General features: G+C 41.4%; 2 protein-coding genes across 14 annotated transcripts in view; both read right to left on the reverse strand.

The window, feature by feature from the left end:
* Positions 1-1,587: 1,587 nt before the first annotated feature.
* REP15 (RAB15 effector protein) lies at positions 1,588-4,588 on the reverse strand. The gene has a single exon (XM_032473436.1). The coding sequence runs from the start codon at positions 3,899-3,901 to the stop codon at positions 3,215-3,217; it is 687 nt and encodes a 228-aa protein (XP_032329327.1). The 5' UTR covers positions 3,902-4,588; the 3' UTR covers positions 1,588-3,214.
* Positions 4,589-4,731: 143 nt separating this feature from the next.
* The window catches only part of PPFIBP1 (PPFIA binding protein 1), a 153,643-nt gene continuing 142,190 nt past the window's right edge, over positions 4,732-16,184 (reverse strand). For all 13 annotated transcript variants that reach the window (XM_032473427.1, XM_032473424.1, XM_032473429.1 and 10 more), the window contains 9 exons: positions 14,599-14,749; positions 13,785-13,896; positions 13,541-13,629; positions 10,513-10,635; positions 9,871-9,996; positions 8,920-9,108; positions 7,490-7,666; positions 6,715-6,780; positions 4,732-6,589 (listed from right to left, as the gene is read on the reverse strand). In XM_032473427.1, the coding sequence (XP_032329318.1) occupies positions 6,503-6,589; positions 6,715-6,780; positions 7,490-7,666; positions 8,920-9,108; positions 9,871-9,996; positions 10,513-10,635; positions 13,541-13,629; positions 13,785-13,896; positions 14,599-14,749 (1,120 nt within the window). In that variant the 3' untranslated portion in view covers positions 4,732-6,502. The remainder of the gene's footprint in view (positions 6,590-6,714; positions 6,781-7,489; positions 7,667-8,919; positions 9,109-9,870; positions 9,997-10,512; positions 10,636-13,540; positions 13,630-13,784; positions 13,897-14,598; positions 14,750-16,184) is intronic.

Consider the following 16,184-nt stretch of genomic DNA (forward strand, 5'->3'; position numbering starts at 1 on the left):
TCTCATCCCTTAGAATTTTTTTCCTTTTTTTTTTGTATCTATAGGAGATGATGGATGTTAACTAAATTTATCGCTGTAATTATTTCATAATATGTGTAAGTAAAATCATTGTGTCGTACACCTTAAACTTATACAGTAATGCATGTCAATTCTGTTTCAATAACACTGGAAAAAATTAACTCAAAAACAAGTAAATATGCACTTACAAAAAAGTGAATGAATAAACCATGTCTATTCACAAACACGGCAAAATAGACAATATGCAAATATCTAGGTATATGGATGGACCCTGCAACTCAAATATCCACCAAAACAGTATAAATATATTATGCTATGTACATACAGTGTAGTGCTACCTATGCATATATCTTAATCCTGGTTGAACATTGGACTCACATTAGGAGGTTAAAAAAAATTTGTCTAGGTCCCCTCCTTCTGAGATGTTGATCAGTTGGTCTCCGTATATTTATAGCCTTGGTGTATCTGTTTTGAGTTTCCCAAGTAAATCTAAGATGCAGGCAGGATTGAGAACCACTGATATCAGCCTTAAAGCAGATGAAGTGGAAATAAATGTATTATTAGCGTGTAAAATTGTCTACAATACGTAGTTGTTTTTCTAAAATGTAGATTGTAAGGCATTTATAGATCATAGGATTCCATATGTGTAACTGTTTTTAATGTACACATTCTGGAAGGGTGAACAGTAAACTGGTGTGGGGGTAGGGGTGAGACTTCTGAAGATTTACCTTTCTACACTTTTATACTTAAATTTTTAGACCAAAATGCAGATTAAAAACAACAACACAAGAATACAATATTTTTTAAATCGAAAGCTTCACATTTTTATTTTCATTTAAAAAGAACATGGTGAGTGTTTGATTTATAGCTTCCAGCTGTTTGTAAATACTTACAGTTTGTACCAGACTCTTCAAAATTTTGGGAAGCTTATACTATCAGTATAGAAAAATGTAACATGCATTATCTCCTTTGAATTAGTTGAAGTCATTCCCATTTTACAAGTAAGAAAACAGAGTTAAACCACTAGACTCTGCTCCTAAGAGAATTGAGACTCAAACTCACATCTGACACCAAGTGGAAGACTCTTTTGACTCTGTTACCCCACCCCCTTGATAGCCCACTCTACACAGCACTGCTGCAGACAGGGGGCACTGTTCGCAAGGAAACATAATTTGACTGAGAACTGTAACCTCCAGGCACATTCCAAGTAGTAATAATTATTGCTTACCAACTTCGAGAGATGCCTCTTGGGCGTATTTTTGTCTGCTTACTGAACGGAGAGAGTTAACATGCTTTCCTTAACTCTAATTTGAAAAAAATCCATGCATCCCAATTTCACAGCAGCATTATTTACAGTAGCCAAGACATGGAAGCAACCTAAATGCCCAACAACAGATGAATGGATAAAGATGTGATATAGATAGATAGATAGATAGATAGATAGATAGATAGATAGATAGATAGATAGATATAATGGAATACTACTCAGCCATAAAAAAGAATAAAATAATGCCATTTGCAGCAACATGGATGGACCTGGAGATTGTCATACTAAGTGAAGTCAGACAGAGAAAGAAAAATACCATATGATATCACTTATATGTGGAATCTAAAAAAAATGACACAAAAGAACTTACAAAACAGAAAGAGACTTGCAGGCATGAAAAAAAATTATGGTTACCAGCTGGGAAAGGGAAGGGTGGAGAAAGAAATTGGGAGATTGGGATTTGGAGATACTACTATATATAAAACAGATAAACAGCAAGGTCCTACTATAGCATAAGGAGCTATATTCAATATCTTATAATAGCCTGTAAGGAAAAAGAATATGGGAAGGAATGTATTTAACCGAATCACTGTGCTGTACACCAGAAATTAACACAATATTGTAAACTGACTATAGTTAAATTAAAAAAAATTCCTTTCCTTAACTTTTTAAATTCTATGTCAGATCAAGGCACTTCTCTCCCCTATCATTCAGACTGAAGTCCTCACCGGTAGGATCTGCTGCTCCTGCTTGCTGGCTACTTCTCTGAACTATCGCCTGTCCGTCTCCTCCTGGCTCACTCTGCTCCATCCACACAGCCCCCTTTGCATTCCCACTGCATCTGCAGTCCCCTTTGCCTTGAACACTCTTTCCCAGATACCTGCAAGGATGTTCTCTTTCTCTATTCAGATCTCTGAGGCCCTCCCTTCACCACCATATAAAATTGTATCTCCTTCACTCTCTACCCCCTCACCCATTGCTTAATCTTTCTTTACAGCACCCCTGACATTTATGTAAATATGCATTTAAAACATATTTGCATGTATTTGTTTATTGTCTATCTTCCACCTTTGAGAGAGAATCTCCCTGAGGGTGGGGACGTTGTTCTTTTCACTGCTGGACCGGCTGGGCATAGACAGAGCCCCACAAGTCATAGGCATTTAACAATCACGTGTGAATGAATCCATCTTCCATTTACACTTTAAAGCAACTTTTTGCTTCTACCTGCTAGAAGCCTAGAGGAAAAAGTATTTTTCTTCCCCTACAGTTCTGTTACAGCCACCCAGGCTTTTAAAGTAAAGATGGTTTTTATACATGAATGCTAAAGAAATGTTCATCATTATTACGAAGGACAGTTATATGGGTTTCTGTGTTTAAATCATAGGTAAGGCTAACACTCAAGTGAGTACCGAAGGGCATCCCACCAAGGTCCCCTCTGCAGAGGAAGCAGCTTGGGATGAGGTGGGGGTCAGGGCAGGGATCGGAGGAAGAGAGCCGTACCAGGTTTTGCCTGGGAGTCCTGAGCTAAAGTAGTTTTGTCAATGTCATTAAACCCGTCTTACGCTCCACTTTCCCCTACCTGCCCCCCACCACACACAGCAGTAAAAACACACTTTACATTTTCAAATGCTAGACTTATTTCAGGTTTTTTTTCCAAATCAAACTTTAAAGGTGACTTTATTATCCTCTCCACTTTTATTGTTGAATCAAAAATTAAGCTAAATTATTAAATTTTCCCTGAGATACAGGCAGGTTTTTATTTTTTCCTCCTGTCCATAATCATCTGTTTTGACCCAGGTGATAGTTTTCATTCAATGGAGTTAGGGAGCAGGGGAAGGAAAAAAAAACCCTAAAGAAATGATGCAAGGGGGTAAATATTTTTTTGTTTTCATCTTACAGGCCGGGTCAGTCTTATCACACATCTCCAGTTCAGAGGATGCTAATATAAACCCTGCCCACCTCTCTCAGCCCGTCTTTCTTACTCAGACAGTTTCCAAGCAGCTCCCTGATGGAGACACAATCTTCAGTTTCCAGGACGAATTGTGCCACAGCCGTCCCTCCTCGCAGACTCACTGTCTCACCTTTGACACTGTCCAGGACAACTCCCCTGATGTCTTTAGGCTTTCCTGGCACACCAAAGATGATAAACAGGCCCAGACAGTCCTCTCCTATCAAGTTACAGAATTCTTCCAGCTTCTCAAACCTACTCCTCTTGCTGGAAGACGCCTCTGCCCTGGATTCTGGGTTAGATTCCACCCGGGGAAGGGAAGACATCTGCACAGTCTGTACTGCCAGCTGAAGCCTTATTTGCTTATCGGGTCCCCAGAAGGTCCAAATCCAGTCTGCCCCAAACAGTGAGGCTTGGTGCTTGGTCATCTTGGTGGTGGTGAGCCACTCATCAACTCCTTTTTCTTGGCAGAAGGTGACAAAGTGGATTAAGAAGATCTCATTGAGAGTGTTTGGAGCTGGGCAGAGATTGCCCAGGGTGTCTTCAAATCCAAGATACTCCTTCAGTTTTTGAGCTGCATGGACTATAGCTCCACTGACCAGCTCACAGATGCTGAGAACCTCTTCACTGTCCTTTAGAGTCATCTGTTGCGATGGTTTTTGCCCCATTTTCTCTGCACCCACTCAACACTACTTCCAAAAATCAACCATGTGAACCTTGTGCAGAATGACTTCTGTTTTAGCGTAATTTTTTGCAGTGAAATCCCATCTGTCACCACGGTCCCGGTTTTCTGCCTCTACAGGTAAGCGCATATATATACACACAGCTAAACAAACATGTGAGGTCTTGCTGTTTGCCAACTGGGTGTGTTGTCCTTGTAGATTCCTGCTGGTTTATTAAGTTAAAGATACTAACTTTCACAAAAACCATCTGTTCCCTAGTTATAGTCACTCTACTGTTAATATTTAGTAACCTCTTCCAAGACCTGTTTCCTCTTTTCAAATTTTAGTTTAATTCAAAATAACATTTAGTTCTTTAAAGAGTCAGACATAAATAACTACTTCTTTCTACAACTCACTTCTTCCAATCGGCAGGCAAGTCATTTCCTTTGCTTTTCCGACACCCCAGTGCCAAGATTCCTTATCTCCCAACTCAGCTGCCTGTGGTTCCTTTCATACAAAAGTTTCTCAAGCAAAGGCTCTGTTGGGCAAGGGCACAGCTCAGTGGTAAGAGTGTGAGCTTTGCATGCACAAGGTCCTGGGTTCAATCCTCAATATCTCTGTTAAATAAACAAACCTAATTACCTTCCCCCCTAAAAAAAAACTAAAAATTAGAAAATTTCTATCTGTTGATACATGTATAAACCCCACTCAAACAAATTTATGAGAGTTTGTGAATTGTAAAGAGTTGGTGTTCTTATTCTCTAGATCAGAAATAAAGCCTACTGGCTATTCCAAGCAAAGGAAAATAAGGTAACAGACAAAAAAAAAAAAAAATGTGGCAGTTATCAATTGACTTTATTCCTTTTCATATGGTAATACCAGCAGTGTATAATATTTTGTAAATAAAATATATATCATCAAAAAAACTTAACCTTATCACACATCATCAGTGATGTTACAATGTCCTGAATAAAGGATGTTTGGCATCTATAACAGTCTCCTGGTACTTTTAACCAGGTTCGAATAACAAATCGTTTTTCAAATGGTGACATATATTCACATTAAAATAAAACACAAATACAGTATGAGTCCGATACAGTTACCAAATAATGAATGGTAGGGAGCAAAGGTTTATTATTGGCATCGAATCATTTTAGTTAGGAATAAATAGTAATTTAGTATCACAGGTTCCTTGATGCAAAGCTGTGTAACTTGCTGCTAACTTCAAAGAGCATACCACCAACATTCAAATACAGTTTATGAAGTAAGTCCCCTGCATATACGGAGCTGCCCACCTCTCTGCCACTTTGTGAAAACCTGTCTTTACCTCCATTGGCTATCATGAGTAATGACGTGGTACTGAATTAAAAAACAGAATATTTTTTCTAATACCTCTAGAAAACAATAAACAGTAACTTTTTTTTTTGTTGGGGTTTTTCTATTTTCTTCATAAAGAATATTTGGGCCCCGTGCTACAGAAAGCCATAAACTTCATTTTAGTATCATGTTATAGCCATTATGAAACTAGCTTTGCAGCCTCAGAGTTACTGAACTCTGATGGAGACAAATATTCAGCTTAGAAAAAAAAAATCCCATTTGCTGAGAGCCTGAGAAATGGGCACATATTAATAACATCAGGCAGACTGTTAGTATTTCGATGTAATGAGATCATTAGCAAAGAGGAAACTAAGAAGCTTAATACTGTAAAGGCTTTTGTTTTGGTGTGGTTTCTCTGGAAATTATTTCTACAAATTCGTGGGGAGTTTCTGAATGCATTCAAGTTAGTGGTATTTAAATGTCCCTCAAGTTCTTCCTTAGGAGGTAACAAGATCCAAGATTAAGACTGAAATTCTTACAAAGGTATTCAACAATTTTGCGATGTGTCATCAAAGAAGGGGTATTTCATATACACTAACTGGGTCTGAATGATCAAATCATTAAAATTCCCTTGTGGACAAAGCAAGATCATCCTGACCTCCCCAGGAACTGGCTGGTATATGAAGACTTTGATCACTGGCTGTTTTTAATGTGATCTTTTCCCCATCTTCTTTATGTCACAAAATAAAAGTTCCATTTTCTATGTACGAAGTATATACACATATTTAGAAAAATATATAAAAACAGGACACTAAGAGGCCAGTGGAGGTGTGGCTGGCATTTAGCGGGCACACTGAAAGCTGACAGAAATTGCATATGTTGACTTTGTGAGCATATAATGTCCTGCTTCCACGGTGGCAGTGCTGGCACACTGACGTGACAAAACCATTCACATGCTGGTTGCTACCTCCCAAATCCTCTACACTGTTAACGCGAATGGAAACACTAGGATAAAGTATTCATCAAACGCATCACTTTAAATAGAATATATCACAGATTTTTACATTAAATAGAGGAAGAACAATTACACTCTCATTCACCAGTGTCTCAGTTTTCGCGGCAACTTTAGAATAGGCATCTAGCCCCTGCGTTCCGTTTCCACTTCTAAAGGAGACGTTGGAACCATAAACAAACGATATGCAATCTGTTGCTTGCTGTAGATCCGTGAGGGTTTGAGAAATAAAGCGGAAGAAGGATGCGGGGCTCCCGGCGCTGCTCCAGGCGCCGCGGTCAGACGTTGGAGTCTTCGTCGGTAATGCTGGCGCTGGGGGAGCGGGCGGCGAAATCTTTAAACATGTCGTCTTCCTTTAACATGTGCTGGAAGACAAGGAGACGGGGTCACACACACCGAGAAGCAGAGCTCAGCGCCTTGCACCCTCCACCACACACGCGGTCCTTTGGGGTCATTTTCAAACGCGTTTTCAGTTCGTTTTACAACTTACGGTTAGATTGTTGATGCCTTCGGAGAACGCACCTATCTGCCTCACTGTCCCTTCTGAATCTTCCATCTGCAATGAACGTACCATGACATGACATCCCCATTTGCATAATTTCAAGGAAGGGGCGGCGAAATGAACACGAGTCTCACAGAAGAAATCATGCAAGTGGGTACTGAACGGGGTGGGAGCAACAGAACACTTCTGGTGGCATCTCCTCTCCCTGCTGCAGCTGGACGTTAAAAATGAAAGGAGACATTTTGCCGGCACATCTGACCTCACGCTTGGACATTGCCAATGGCACCAAAGGATTGTTAATTGGAAGGCAATGCTCTGTGATCTCATACTGAAAAGGCTAAGCAGTATGAGCTGTCCACGCCTGCCTTGTTTTATACATACATTTCATACTGCGACACAGGTAAACAGCACATGCTGTGAAGCCAGCCTGGCAGGTTGGAATCCCAGCCATCTTACCAGCTCTTCTGTCTTGGGTAAGTTACCTAACCATTTGGTGCCTCAGCTTCCTTATCTCTGAAATGACGCTAACAATACTCCCTGTGTTTTAGGATTACCCTGAACGTTTACGTATGTTAAGTTCTTAGGGTAGTGCCTGGAATGGAGTGAGCCATCTGTCAGTGCTCATAGTTATTACCTTATTATTACCTCTATTCTTAGGTACTTGAAGAAAATTTCTTTGGTTAGTAGCCATAAGGCACAAAGTTTTCATTTAGTGCTTCAGTCTTGGAAGAACTTGAAAAGAGGCACACAGTGCTACGTTTACCTGCTCTAACCGGTCCAGATCATCCTCGTCATACAGGTGCATGTCCAGACCTGGCTTAAATCCTTTCTTGGTACCTCCTGATGCCTGTCCCAGTTCCATTGGGCAAACATACTCTTCCCCATCTTCCTGTTTCTTCTTTCTCAGATTCCCAAAATTGCTGAAGGTGAGTTTCTTTGGCTTTTAAAAGAAAAGCAAACACAGATGTGCAAGGACTTGATAAAATTCATATGACAAACAACCAATAACATGTATAATTTAATTATTGACACCATCTGTAGAGAAAAGCAATCTGATAATTAAACGGGTGTTAACAAAAACAAAGGCATCTGAGGCACGTGAACGATGTATCCAAATATGATAAATCATCCTTATTATGAATCTCAGAAGATCAATCTTGTTCTCCTTATTTAAACCAACTAGCTGGGGAGTCATTGTGAATAGCAAAATATGCCAAGAGCCTTAGTTTTGATAAACAGAACTTAATGCAATGAGATGTCTCAGGGCTGAGTCCAATTTTGCAAGGTTTTCCAAGCTAAGATGGGCAGAAAATGGCCTTTACTATACTTTCTTTTTGGGTGAGGCTATGATTGCCTTGCATGCCCGTTATGCTCCCACAGCAGGGCTGGTGACTGCTAAAAGAATTCTGCTCTTTTGAAGAGAGAACTTCCAGTGACGGAAGAGCAGCTCCATCTTAGTCACTGGATAGTCCCTGAGACCAAATGTCAGGGAGATGGCCATCGGGCTGATGCTGAGAATTTAAGAACAGAATCTCCCAGAGGTTTCAAACCTGGCACATCTTTTAAGGGAGAAAGGGAGCTAAAGAGAAAGTGTCAGGCAGGTAGAGAGGGTTAAAAAAAAAAAAAAAAAAAGAACTCTGTACGTTTTAGTGGAGGAGCCAAGAAACTCTACCTCCCCATTAAGTTAGTTGAAATAACAGAGTCAGAGAGCTCACCAAGGAATGACTTAAAGAAGAAAACGTGATCTGAATTTGGTATGATCCAAATTCTAGGTAGAACTGGAAATATCCACTCTCTGCTGGTCTACCTTGAATCATTTCTTAAATATCTTTCCCTAATTTCCAAGGTGGTTAATTATGAGAAGAATCCTCCTCTTATGCTTGATTTATCTGTAGGATAGTTGCAATCAAAGTGGGCCCAAGTCACGGGCCTTCTGCGTCGGCAGTACGTCAGCTGTAGAAGTCAACGTCATGTTCTTTCCTACTGTTAACGCTAATCAAATAAACGATTTGAGCGAAGATTCCCCCAGAAGGAAACCTTCAAAAATGCATTTTCCTAATTACCTTAAAGATGCGTTTACCTTCAACCCATCCACAACATTTAGTAAACCTCAGAAAATGGGACAGCCAGGTAACAATCCAAAACTGAGCCTCTGCTGTAGGCAGTTATTCAACGGGATGAGCTTGAACCAACCTTCACTTTGGCAGTAGCTGTTAAAAGCACATAATCTGGCAACTCCATGGCATCACGCTTCTGGTGTTGGGCCTCAGCTCCGACCAGAAGGTTGAAATGAGTGGCCAAGTGTCTTCGCAACAGGGTCTTACTTGGTGGGATGTTCAATAACTGAGCCATTGTTTCTACATTAAAACGAGGTTCTAGAACCTATAAGAAAAATTAAGACTGTTTGAGGCACCATGTAGCATCTTTCCGCACTGTGCTTTATAATCTGCAAAGCTGTTTCATTATCTCCAATGACCTCTCAACAGCCCAGTGGGATAGACAGACTATGGACTTTGATCTTCAATTTAAAATCTTTTGTTTTGTTTTGTTTTGTTTTGCCCAAGCGAGTGAGAAGCAGAGCTGGCCCTGACATCCAGGCGTTACAAAGCTGGGGCTTCCACCTCTCTGAAGTGGTCCCTTTGGGGGCCAACTCCTTATGCAACATCAATGTGCAGAACTATAGTCTTTACCTTTGCAGAGGTTTTAAAACATGATCGTTGGAAAGCCAGTGGCCAGACGTTATCCAACGTACGAAAGGACAGTAGAGGAGAAATGAGTCTAAATCCAACTGAGAGTTACACAATATAAATTTTAAAAAATGGGAAAGAATACTCTGAAAGCAAAGACTAACTAGAAATAGTGCAGGAGGGTTCAGATGACTTTAGGATTATGATGAGCAAACTGATTACATCCTCCTCATTTGACTAATGGAAACAAAATGGTAAGAAGTCCGTTTTGAGAGTGATTTATTTATTTAGGGTTTTTGGGAGGGGGAAGTAATCGGGTTTACTCATATCTTTTTATTTTTAGAGGAGGTACTGGGGATTGAACCCACAACCTCGTGCATGCTAAGCATGCGCTCTACCACTTGAGCTCTACCCTCTCCCTGTAAGAAGTCCATTTTAAATTACAACAGAGCATTACCATGAGCCCGCCGTGGACACCACTGCCTCTGAGGTTGGGGGCGTATTCCGCCAGGTCCACGGAGCGCAGCCACTCCATCACCCGATGGTTGGTCCACTGCTGGACTTCTGATGGGGTGACGCTGTTCTACGGGAACAGACAACCACCCAGAGCTTCAGTCACTGACAACTGGGGCTCTAAATGCTCATTCTAAAGAGTCTGCTCCATGCGGCCAGAGTTACTCAGACATTCCACTAAATGTTTAGAGAAAAGGTCAAAAGGTGTTTGCTAATTTGAATTCTCTTCACAGAGTTTCCGGCTTTTTTACACGCAAATAAAGCTTTAGGAAAGGAAGTCTTTGTAGTGATATTTAACTCTGTGGCTTAAGGAGGCAGGAAAATAAAATACACCCAAGAAAGGAGGGATGGCAGCTAAAGCACAATCCTGGCGTCTGTCACACAGGTAGAACCACCACTGGGGGCGAAAGGAAGGGATTTAGGAACACAAAGCCTAAGAAGTAAACGAGGCTGGATGTGAGGCTGTGAGGGAGCCAGGAACCTGCCCTTCCTGCAGGCTCCAAGAGGAAACGGGGCTCAGTTTTCACACATGGACAGTCACACGCACGGAAAGTGCAGGCTGTGTGAACCTCCACCTCGGTGCTACCTCGTCAGATGGCCGCCTCCGTAGACAGTTTGGTTCAAAGTTATTGATCCTCAGGACCTGGATGGCCCTTTTGATGCTGAGATGGTGGAGCACACTCACAACCTTCAAAGACAGTAAGTCGTCCTGCAAAACAAGGTGAACAAAAAGAAGAGCACAGTGAGCTGACCTAGAGCCGGAGAACCTTCTCAGGGCAATAGCAGAAGATGGGGAACGTATACCTCAGTGGTAGAGCGCATGCTTAGCATGCACGAGGGTCCTGGGTTCAAGCCCCAGTACCTTCTCCAAAAATAAATAAATAAACCTAATTACTCCCCCCAAAAAATTAAAAAAAAAAAAAAAGGTAGAAGAGCCTCTCTCCCAATAGGACCCAAGGGCGTGTCAGTCCCAAAACCCTTCCTCCTGTTCTGAAAAGAATTTTCTCCCAGACCCCAGCATATAAGAAAACTAAAATTCATGTTGTCTCTACTGAAGCTGACTTCCACCTGCTTCTCTCTCTGCCAGACATTCTAAGACAGGACTGCTGGACCGAACGGCTCTGAAAAACACAGCTGGAAAAGCGCTCGCTGGGTCACAACGAAAGGTGACCCGCTTCGACCTGATCTGGTAAAGCAGGTAACCGAGGGCCGGCAACATTCACTGATGACTGAGAGGCGGCTTTCTGAGCAAAGGCACATCACGGTTTTGGGGAAAACTGGCAGAGTGATCGTGTTACAGAATCTCCCCAGCCTCAAGAAATCTCTGCTTTTAGATTATTGTGCTTTATCTAGTAGGCATTGTGAACAGTTTTGGAAAAAATTATGTCAATGAATACAAAGGTTTTGGTGAGGGTAAAGGAGAGAAGAGAGATGAAGTTACGAGCTGCAACGTATCACCGTGGGATCCCTTTAAGGAGTAACTTTCACCAGGTGTCTGTGGCTACTGGGAACTTTTCACACACACCAAACACACCCAAACAAATTACTTTAAAAGAAGGTGATTTAGGGGGCAGTGTCAAGATAAGCACCAGTCTACTTCCAAACACACCCAGAAAATAAACAAGGAAAACATCCATTTTAGGCACACCTTCCTGATAATACATTTCTTGTGGGGGAAAAATTAATCTATTATAGAAATATTTTAAAAATACAATTATACACTGGAATTTGACACAACATTGTAAAATGACTATAACTCAATAAAAAATGTTTTAAAAAATAAGATTATAAAACATTTTACATTCTTAAGGCTACTAACTGAGCAAAGATTATTTCCTGAATTTTTTCTAGGTTTATTTCTTAAAAGCAGTGCCTTATGATAAGTTAGAAAAGGCATTTAGCCTGTTTTAATCTAAGACTGAGATACCCATTCAAAACACTTCCACGTAGGCTATTTTCAACAAAGTCGGCCAGATTAAAAAAAAAAAATTAAAATGCATAATATTTACAAAGTAAATGAAATGTTAATTATTTTAGTTTAAGGGATTTTAAAAGTAAGGGCCATATTCTTTTAAATCAAAATACACTCTTTTGGGGAGGATTTAAAAAAATCTCTTATTTTTAGTTTTAGATTTACAGAAGAGCTGTCAAAGATACTACAGCGTCCCACAGACCCTTCATGTGGCTTCCTCTAGTGCTGACATCTTACATTATTACCATGATATTCAGCAAAACTAAGAAATTAACAGAAACAAAAATACAATTCAACCGAAACCCCAGACTCTAATCAGACGTCACCAGGTTTCCCACCAGGTCCTTCTGACCCAGGAGCCAGGCCAGGAGACCATACTGAAGTGGACTTTTCGTGATTTAGGGTTTCTGGGGTCAAATCTTTCACGGTAATGTGTTCTCTGACCGTGACAAAGTTGTATGTTTATCTTTTGTGATTTTCAGCCTGAATCTGGTCACATTCCCACACGATGTACTCACTCCCAGACAGGCAAGCGAGAGGCACAGTTGCTCTATAACTTTCTACTACTTTCTAAGAACTGCTTTCTACAGTGGAAACTTGGCTAAGGTACCTCATTTCTCAATTCTTTCGTTTCCCCATCGAAAAGCTGAGGATAGGAAGAATGCCAGCTCAAGGATGGCTGAGATCTGAGTATGCATTATGCGAAAAGTGTTTGAAAGAGCGCCTGGAACACAGTAAGTGTGCAACACACCACAAGCTAGTGTTCTTTTAACCCGTGGTTTACATGACATGTCCCCCACGGTTCAGACTTTGGTTCAGTGAAGGAGAAGAAAACAAACCCCATGGGCTGAATCCCAAATTTCTTTCATACTTAACAATTCCTAGTAAGTTGGCTGCTTGACACCTTCAATTTATCTAGAAACGTATCTATGGTAGCTGGTTCTGCAGCCCAGCCCAGGGAAGGCCATTTACATAAAAGTAATCCACCTTCGGTAGAACGCTCCTGGTACCGTGGAATTCAGAACCAGTTCTCCTGGAACCCACCTCTCCCCACTGCTGCGAAGTAGGGAAGAGCCCTGCGACCCGCTGGGTGGAAGCCCCGGAATACGAAGTGGTAATGAAGGATTCGGAGTCCAGGTCTACCTTTCCCCAGAGACTCCAGCAGGACTGGGCTGAAGTGAGAAGGGTCAGGGGACTTCAGGGAACAGCTCTCCAAAGCGGCAGGGAAGGGAGAAGAAAGTCCAAAGGCATGACAGGTCAGAGGGCAGCCTCTCCTACGGATATGTCAATTAGAAACTGCCGGGGCTGCAAAACTCTGCATTCTGTTTTAAACATTTTTATGAGCTATAATTCACGTACCATAAAATTCACCCGAAGTGTACCCTTCAGTGTCAACACTGTGCATAAATATAAAATCAACTTTCTAGATAGTTTAGTTTACATGAGGTTTCATGGAGCTTAAACCAGGGTTTCAAAACTTCCCAAGGCTGCTGCCATGACCAAAGCCTACAACTTCAACTTATCGGAAAAACATGCCTGCCCCTGGTGGAATCACCATGGAAACATTAAGTTCACTCTGTTTCTGTGTTTCTCAGAGAAGAACAATTTCAACCCCTTCCAACCACAGGAGAGAGGCACTTACAACCGTCATGTAGTGGAGCATCCGACCGTCGACCCGTCCTTCATCAAACTGGGTCTTGTACTGGGGGAGGCCAATGTCATCCAACCATCCTAGGGATAGAAATCAGTGTCGTTACTGAGCCACAGAACACCTGTTCTAGTGATGAAAAAGGGAAAGCAGCTGTGCGTGTATAAATATATAAAAAATATATATATATATAAAATTCATGTATTCATTCACTCATAAATTTAAAACCTCTTCTTACTAGTGACCCAGTTGAAATCCAGCTTTCCATGATTGGTTTCTTCTTCAGATCCCAGGGCTTGCAGTGCCAGCTGGAGTTTCTTTCGATGAAGCGAATGCTTGATTCCAAGTTCCTGAAATAATAAACAGAAACACTGGCTTTACAGCTCTGTCAACAGGGGCTGGACGCCACTGGCAAAGGATACAAATTCCTCTAAAATGAAGCTACTAGCATTGAAGACCCAACAATTACATTAAGTCAGAATGCTACCCTGGGCTCTGAAATGTTGCTGAACCAAAGGCCCATAGAAAGCCAAGACCACTGTGGCTGGTTTAGTGCTATGTTAGATATTTCTCACTAACCTCCTGCCTTTGCAAGACAGGCAGAACAGGAATTCTACTCTCATCTTACACTAAATGTTAAACAATTGGGAAGAAATGTTACATAATGGGACATAAAGTTTGGGGCTCTTCCCCCCCCTTTTGTAAAGTGAAATTAAGTTGTGTATCTTTCATTAAGAAGATGGGTCAATGATAAAGCCACAGAACGATTCTGAAAAATATGAGCTGAAAGTGTACTGTGATGGCCATACAAATTATTTTTCATTAAAATGCCCAGTGGCCTAAGTGTTTTATAAGGAATCATTAAGACCAGGTCCTTCCTTTGAGGTCCATGGGCTAAAACAGGCATGAAGCAGGAAACCCAAACTTTCCCCAGAGTGCTCAGGGGCTCTACCCATCCCCCCCCCCCCTTTCTGGAGGATAAAACAACTCTACGTTCATGTCCTCTCTCTCTCTCTGTCTCCATTGTGTAAACAAAATAGAGAAGTAGTCACCTTCTCTAGATCTTGCTGAGAAGCCTGCAGAAGTGTTTGGCCAGATGAAATCCAGTGCTTGCCAGAATTCAGGTAGGACCCCAAGCCCTGTTCCACAAGCCAACTGCAAACCTGCTCCTTGGTCCACTTGGCAAATGGCATATCCAGGTCACTGCAGGAAAATGAATGACTGCATGAAACACAATTCAAAGCCAGTCCTGCAACTTACCACCAGGGTTTAACAACTGCATATTCAACAGATAACGCAAATTCCCTGGTGATACATATTTGACTATGAAAAGCCTAATTTTTAGTATGTATTTGGGGGAGGAAGTGGTCCTGGAGATGAAAGCTACCTTGTAAAGCCACAGTCTTCATTTCAAACAAAACCACTAAAGATTTAACATGATTTAACAAGAACACGTTCTATAGAAGGAGACTGAGTTAAACCAACAAGTCAAGTTATTACACTAGTTTCAACCAATGTTGAATGTTGAAGGTTGAATTTCCAAACCGAAAATACTAGGTCAGAGTCAAAGAAACTCGAGTCGAACTTGAATTAACTTTAGTAGAATTATGGTTTCCATCCAGATGGTATTCAATAAGAGGGCCACATGCCATCATTGAGTATGAGACAGTGCAATCAAAGCAAATTTCTGTTTTCTTTTATTTGGGCGCACAAATAGTGTCCACATTTGGGGGAAAAAATGTGGAGATGAACAAAAATTTTTTTTTTTTAAACAGCACAAGAAGGTCCTCTACTGTGGACAAAGAGAACATATGGCAGACGAGACTGCGGGGTAATTGAAGAAGGCCGAGGAGAGGAGAGTTTCCTCCTTGGCAAAATTTGTGCCCAGCCTTCCGCCTGGCTGGGAGGGACCATGTGTGAAAGGTGTCTAGCCCAGGTCATTTTAAAAGATGTAGTATCCATGATCTGTGCTATGTGTTTGCCATCTCCACCCGTTCATGTTTACCAGTCAGTGCAGCAGTGCCCAACTGGCCCTAAACTGTGATAAGGGTGTCGGAAAAGTTCTTAATAGAGAAATCATTACACAGTTCTGATAAATTTAACAATTCTGATAGACTGTATGTCTTTAAGTGCTTTCACAGACTCCACCAATTGCTAATGCTCACTGAACAGTTATTATTTGCCAGATGCTTAATACGTATTAACTCGTTTAGTTACTACAATCTCCTTTTGGGTAAGTACTCGTTAATACTATGGGAAACGGAGGCACAGAGCACGAAAGTCGTTGCTCAAGGTTACTTGGCTTGTTGGAAGCAGTAAGATCCAAGCAGTCTACCTCTAGAAGCTTTCTTTTTTGGAGGGGCGGAGGAAGGGTAATTAGGTTTATTTATTCATTTTTAATGGAGGTGCTGGGGATGGAACCCAGGACCTCATGCACACGAGGCACATGCTCCACCACTGAGCTGTACCCTTCCCCGACCAGAACCCCTTCTTAACCACTTTTCTGTCTCGTCTTCCCAGAGCTACGCTTTAGAGTATTTACAGTTATTTTTATGTAAAATCAAGTCCAAGAGCTTCTAGTACAGATGTTGCTGACACTTTGGCTCTGGTTCCTTGCTGAGCTCACACAGTCCTCATC

The sequence above is a fragment of the Camelus ferus genome, chromosome 34 (assembly GCF_009834535.1).
Source record: "Camelus ferus isolate YT-003-E chromosome 34, BCGSAC_Cfer_1.0, whole genome shotgun sequence".
NCBI lineage: Eukaryota > Metazoa > Chordata > Mammalia > Artiodactyla > Camelidae > Camelus > Camelus ferus.